The sequence below is a fragment of the Pterocles gutturalis genome, unplaced genomic scaffold (assembly GCF_000699245.1).
Source record: "Pterocles gutturalis isolate BGI_N339 unplaced genomic scaffold, ASM69924v1 scaffold46363, whole genome shotgun sequence".
Classification (NCBI taxonomy): domain Eukaryota; kingdom Metazoa; phylum Chordata; class Aves; order Pterocliformes; family Pteroclidae; genus Pterocles; species Pterocles gutturalis.
This window is the reverse complement of record NW_010127353.1, coordinates 8,630-15,017: the sequence shown is the minus strand read 5'-3', so window position 1 is coordinate 15,017 and position 6,388 is coordinate 8,630. Positions and strand designations below refer to the sequence as shown.

The following is a 6,388-nucleotide window of genomic DNA, read 5'->3' as shown; positions in this document are numbered from 1 at the left end:
AGGCTCATTTCACACACAGCTGTGAGAACATCTGGAGTGGGGACTGGCTGCTTCTGCTTTCCCTTCACCACGCTCTCCCACTGTGGTCTCACCCTGGCACAGTTGGTGGAGGAAAAGCCCAGGGAAGCGAGAGCAGGGAGGGGAAAATCACAGGCTGCCTTCTGCAAACTGCTCTCGGGCTGGCAGGGCAAGAAGCTATAGATGGCAGTCTGGAGATGCGATGTGGATCACATGTCAGGCAGACACGCTACCCTGCCTGCTTTGCATTCACTTCCACCCTCCTCATTCCTCCCAGCTGCACTCTCCTTTCTGCTGCTAGAGCCTGTGGTCCAGAGCTGTAGGGCCTGCTTGGCAGGTAAAGGCACATATGAGAATCAGAAAAGCCACTTTAGGGATGAGTCAACCTCCCCTCCCTCCTCTTCCCTCCCCAAGCTCTACAAACCAGGGCCATACCCACAAAGAGGGAAGTGAGTCACTCATGCAGAGCTCAGGCTGGTGGTAGCTCAGAGTGCAGACAGGTAACGGTACCTGCAGAGGAGGAAAAGTGAGGAGCAGAGAGACAGGGCCCTGGGCAGGGACCACTCTGAGCCCTGGGGGGCAAAGAGAGAAGAGGGAAGGATGCGGGAGGCTGGGGAGTGGGGCAGCGTGGAGGTGGAAGGCAGGTGACAGTGTGGGACGGACATGGAGGGGAACAGGAGGAAGGGTCCAGAGGAAGAAAAAGTTTAGTGCAATCCCAAATAAGTGGACGGTCTGCAAATAAAAATATCAATAAATAAATCAAACAGTTTAAAATATAAAGCAGCAGCCATGGTAACAGCTCTCCCCTGTGAGCTTAATCTCCAGAGAGACTCCTGCTTCTGGAGAGGACTTCCCCCACATCCCATACCTGCCCTAGTCCTTCCCTGCTGCTAGCTGTGAGCTCTCACCAGAAAGGTAGACGGGTCTATGCTTGGGGGGGTATTCTTATCATTTTCCTCAAGGATTTGCTGCACTTTTCTCCTCTGCTTCGGCTTCTGCCTCCGCCTCCTCCTCCACCTCCTGCTCTTCCTCCTCCGGGTCCTCCTCTGTGCTCTGTGGCCCAGCATGCAGGACAAAGGGAAGAAATAGTGGAGATACTTGCAAGATGAGCCATGGCAGTTCTTTCTGACACACAAGAGAATAAAGCAATCGTCATGACACTAGAATAAAAAGAGACCTTTCCCCATGGCCAGGACAGCTCTGGGTCAGGGAGCAAAGAGACTTGTCTTCCTTTGAAGCACCAGGTCAGGGCTGTTTAACCCACTGATAAGTGATTCCACTGCCCAACAACTGCCATCAGTCCCTAGTGCTCCTTCCTGTATCCTAGGTGTCTACAGGGTGTCATGCACTGACACACGTTTATGTCCTTCCCTCAAAAGGGGAGCAGGCGATCTCCTGCCCCTTAGGCTGAAACTCAGAAGGGAAAGACAACGCTGCAAAACCTTTGGGGAAATCACACCCTAGAGGCATAGTGACACACACAGCATGGTCATGAGGAGGCATGAGGGGTATGTTAGAGTAGCATGAGAAGTGCTAGAATCACTTGCTAAAGCCATTTGCCACACACAGCTGGACACCACCTCTCTCAACACACACACTCCTCCTTTTGGGCAATGGGTGTAATGCCATGGTGCTGAACACCAGGACAAGCACCTGTATTTCATCGCTGAGGTGCCCCACAGTCATGGTGGAGAGAGGAAAGGAAGAGGGAGCAAACAAGAGCAAAGGGTCTCGTAGGCAACAGGAGCAGGGCCATAGCAAAGTTGGTCTCACCTTGGCTTTGTGGCTGGGCTCAGAGCTCAGGCCATTGGAGGAGCTGTACAGCTCTTTGGAGACCACACACAGGAACTCTGTCTGATCCTCATTCCTATAGTTATAGGATGAGCCAATATTCACAAGCTAGAAAGATAAGAGCAAGAATCACAAGTGCATGTTACTGCAAACATTCATGTCCCCCGGAGAAAAAGGCAGAAAGCCCACCTAGCAGCATGGAGTCCAATCCCTACCCCCAAGAGAAAGGCTTCATAACTAAATTGAGGAGGCATCACAGAAAACAAGGAGAGCAGTCAGCCAGGATCCAAAAGAGCTTAACCTCACACAGCACCCTCTAAACCTCTAGGGAACAAGCAAGGGAGAGCCAGTGTGACAGCACCATCAATGACTGACCCAATATTTTCAGAGGCAAGGTGCCTTGCCTGGGGACTGTATGGTATCCACGATCTTTTCCCCAAAAGACAACTCCTGCCCAACCTCCTCTACCCTCTCCATACCTGATCAAAGCACCATCCATCCGACATAGTGGAAACCATCTGAGTGAGCTCCTCTTCCTGGCACTGTAGCACACGGTAGACATGCTTAGGAGGCACCTAACAGCAAAATTACAGAGCATTTTGGCAGCAGTCAAACGCTAAAGGCTGTTGCCCTCCTGTAGAAGGAAGTGGTCCTACCCCTCCTTGACAGACCTGTCCCCTTCCCTGTGTCCCAGGCTAAAGGGGAGTGGAAACCACAACCCAATTTTCTACTATGCTGTCATGGGGAGCAAGAACAACAGTATCTCTTCTGGAGAGGATTGAGCTGAGAGCTTCCTGCATTGTCCCCAGAAGATACTGGGTTCTTTCAGTGAGGAGTTTGCATTTGTCATTACGAAGTCATTTATGCAAATGCCACAGATGCTGATGGGGTTTTGCGAGCACAAAGTGACTGTGTTGCTAGAAGCTTACAACCTGAGGCAGACATGATGAAAAGTGAGATGTCAGCCAGCACTCCCACAAGACAGATTTTAAAAGGTTATTGTCCAAGACAAGGTGTGATTGTGCCACAGGATTGATTCCTCATGCCTCACTTTCTGCATTTAACTCTTCCACAGACATCTCTTCACCTTTTCCCCTCTAGGTTTCTCTACAGGTATCCTCATGCTCTTCACTGTGATTATACTCCCAGGACTCCCCACACCAGAGTCCTCCTCCCCATGCCTCTGCTCTCCTCACAAGCATCCTTCCACATCCCACAGCAACCAGCTGGCTTCTTCCAAAAGCTAGAGGAGCCGATCTGCTTTCAGGGGCTACATCCAGCATTACTTCTGGGGATTCAAAACAAGCCTGTAACTTGTTTATTTTAACTAAAATGTTGGTAGCCTGTCTCATGCAAGATTTTGCTATGCAGACAATAGCACATAAACTCTAATTAGTCACTCCTTTCCATTCCTTGCTGCTTTTCCCAAGTCCACTCTCCCTCCAGACTCACCTCTCCCTTTCCACATTCCCTCCTTCACCCACCTCATTCTCTCTTTCCTTGTCATTTCTCTCCATACCTGAGTTACTGTGTAGTGCTTCTCCTCCAGTCGATCCTTGATTATTCGGATTAAAGGACCAATGTTATAGAACTCGGCTTCTTCTAGGACCCCTAAGAAAGACAGAAGGACCACAAACACAGTTAACAGCCCTTCTTTGTTTTTTGGCTTGCAAAAGATCACTTCTGAACTTTCCAAGGTCCATAGGGAGAAATTACACTCCAGAGTCACTCTTTAACATGTTTCTGTTTCTAGAAACTCTTACTGCAGAGAACTGAACCCAGGCTCTCCGCATTGCATTTCTAATGCTCACCCCAATTTCCTTATGCTGCCTGCTACTACAGAAACAGGCACTGCCAGTGAAGGCTTGTACCAAGGACTGATAATAATTCTGACCTCATCACCAAAAGACCCTAAAAAAGCACAACTTTCATCCTGGGCCAGTTGGAGTGGCACCCACCTTGCAGCCCCACATGACTTCAGATGATCTTTGGCTCTCTCCTCTGTGCTTCACCTCAAAGCAGGTAAGCACAGAAGCATTTTGGTTTCTTTCTCTATGGTGTCTGCACCTATCACCTCTCCTGAGACTCACGTGTTTGCTAGCAGGCCTTCAGGGAAAGGGAGCTGGGTTCCCAAAGGGTGGGTGTGGGGAAGGCAGCTGGGAACCAACACTCACATGTCCTCAGGGCAGTACACAGACAATGCAGGTGGGAGGATTGATCCTTCTCTAACTAACACACTCAGACCCCTTCTGAGTCCCTCATTCAACTGTGAACGTCTAATGGATTAGTTTTATTCCAGCCTCAGTGTCTGTGGCAGGAACAAAAGGCAACGTTAATCTGTGAACAGGACTCCTGTTTACACTTAATATTTGATGTTAAAACAAATGATGTTTGATGAACTCAGTCTGACCTCAAGATTACAAGCAATGGCAAGTAGGAAACACCTCAGAGTCCTGTTTATTGCAATCCTGTACCACTGCTTAGATATATTTTTGAATTATAACTCATACAATAATTCTGAAGAAAATTTTTCTTGTGTTAGGTAAAAATATGTAAAAGAGAGAGGCAAGAAGACTAATGAACATGCAGAAACTGTGCTTGGCAAGGGCTGGACAGCACAGCCTGTCTTTGAAATTGCCTCCTTGTTAGACACTAGCATCCAAAAAACAATGAGGCATTGGGGATTGCTGGCTGGTAATACCACGATGTTACTGAGTTATCCTATTGGACCCCCTGTCAACCTCAAATGTGGGATTGGTTTCTTTGGCTTCCTCCACTGGAAGTGCTGCAGTCTACAACCCATCAGAGCACTAGGAAGCATACATTGTGTATCACTGATTAATTATGGTCTTTATTACAGTCAGCAGAAGAGATGAGCTTGGTTTTGTTTGGTCTTCTGGGTTTTCATTCCTAATTAGAAACACTCAGTCATTAACAGAAAACTCAGTCAGAGAGCCTGGTTAAAAGTGGATAAGGAACAAGTAAAAAATTGTTTATTGAGGCTGAAAGATCCTGTCTACTTCTGTCTTGGTGACATCTCTGCTGAATGAACAGTCGTGAAGCCACAACACCTGTAGGATGCCTTCCTCACCTACTCCGAACCCCTTTAGTAAAGAGAAACATCAGTATGCTTTCCAAGAGCTGCAGGGTTAGACCTCTCAAATCCCCCCATATCAACCTCCAGAAGGAGAATGAGAGACAACAAGGTCGACAACAAGTCCTGCTGTGTCCTGGCTACAGCAGTGACATTAAGTTTCTGAGCTCCAAGACTCACCCTCTTCAGCCATATCTTTATCCAGGACCAGCTTCCCATGACGGAGGAAGTTCAGGATCGGTCCAAAGTAAGTGGGGTCCCGGTCTATTAGGTATGCACCAGTCTCATCCTAGCAACAGAGATGGACCATAATTAGAAAAACCCTATGGGAAACCTGTAACCAACCCTCAGATGCTCCAGACTATTAAAACAAAAAACAAAAAACAAAAAACAAACGTCTGCAAAAATGTCCACTATTTCTAAGACTCCTTGGAAACCACGGGCCCTTGAGAGCCCCTAGCCAAATCAGCCCAGCTTGGATTTTAACTCCTGTGTTGGTATGCTCAGCATGCCCACTTCAGCATGGATTAACCCAGATGAGAAAGCCAAAAAAAAAAAAAAAAAAAAAGGCCTCAGTCTTGTTCTGCAACTGTGCTTACCGACCTGGTGTGAGAGAACAGAGACCCCCTTATAGGTGAAAAGGCAGAGTCAGGCAGATACAGCTGGGAGGTAGGCCCAGGGAATGCAGGGTGACAGAGAGGCAGAAGAGCAGGGCACAGGGGAGATGCTCTCTCTTTTCCCCAGCTCGGTGCCAGGCTACAACACAGCAAGGTGGGATCTGACAAGGGCAAGCCCCTCCCAGGAGAGGGGAGAGAAAGAGCAGGCATTTTTCACTCAGTTACTCCTGCAGCTCTCAGGGTCTGGCTCCATCCCTGCATCCCAGCATCCCTCCAGCCCTCCCCGTGCCCGGTGGGGCACGGTGCGGGAGGCAACCCAGCTGCCTTACCCGGTCCGACTGCAGCTCCTCGCCCTGGCACAAGTGACACAGGAAAGATTTCTGCTCCCGGCACAGGGTCTGCCTGGTGGTGAGGAACACGGTGCCTCCCACATTGAGCCTCACCCACTTGGCCTGGCTGACAGAGGGTGGGGTGATGTCCCTGGTGCAGCGTAGCCCCAAGGCGCCCTGCATCTCATCCCCGCCCTCCATCCTCATCCTCATCCTCATTCCCCCACCCCCCGGCGTGCAGGGACTGCCGCAGGCGCTGCCTGCCGGAGAATGCCGGGATCTGTAGTTTATCTGCTTCTCCCCCACGCACCTGCCGTGTTTCCCGGGGGCCAGGGTCCTCTCTGTGACCACCAAGGGGGTCCCAAGGGGAGGAAGGATGCTCTGTGCTGGAGGATATTGCTGTGGCTATTAGGAGTGGGCAAAACCACAGCCCCACAGCGCTGGCACTCCCTGGCTTTTCCCTTGTTCCCATCTACCCAAGAGCTAGCCAGCACTTCAGGGCAGGGTGCATAGTGTTATGCAAAAATTGTCAGCGTTTA

General features: G+C 49.8%; 1 protein-coding gene across 1 annotated transcript; it reads right to left on the bottom strand.

Moving 5' to 3' along the window:
* Nucleotides 1-503: 503 nt before the first annotated feature.
* On the bottom strand, nt 504-6,062 carry KCTD17 (potassium channel tetramerization domain containing 17). Its single transcript, XM_010079252.1, is given in 8 exon segments — nt 504-552; nt 554-590; nt 993-1,071; nt 1,792-1,917; nt 2,289-2,384; nt 3,329-3,420; nt 5,084-5,192; nt 5,850-6,062. Coding segments are annotated over 8 exon segments (801 nt in total).
* Between the last annotated feature and the right edge of the window lie 326 nt (nt 6,063-6,388).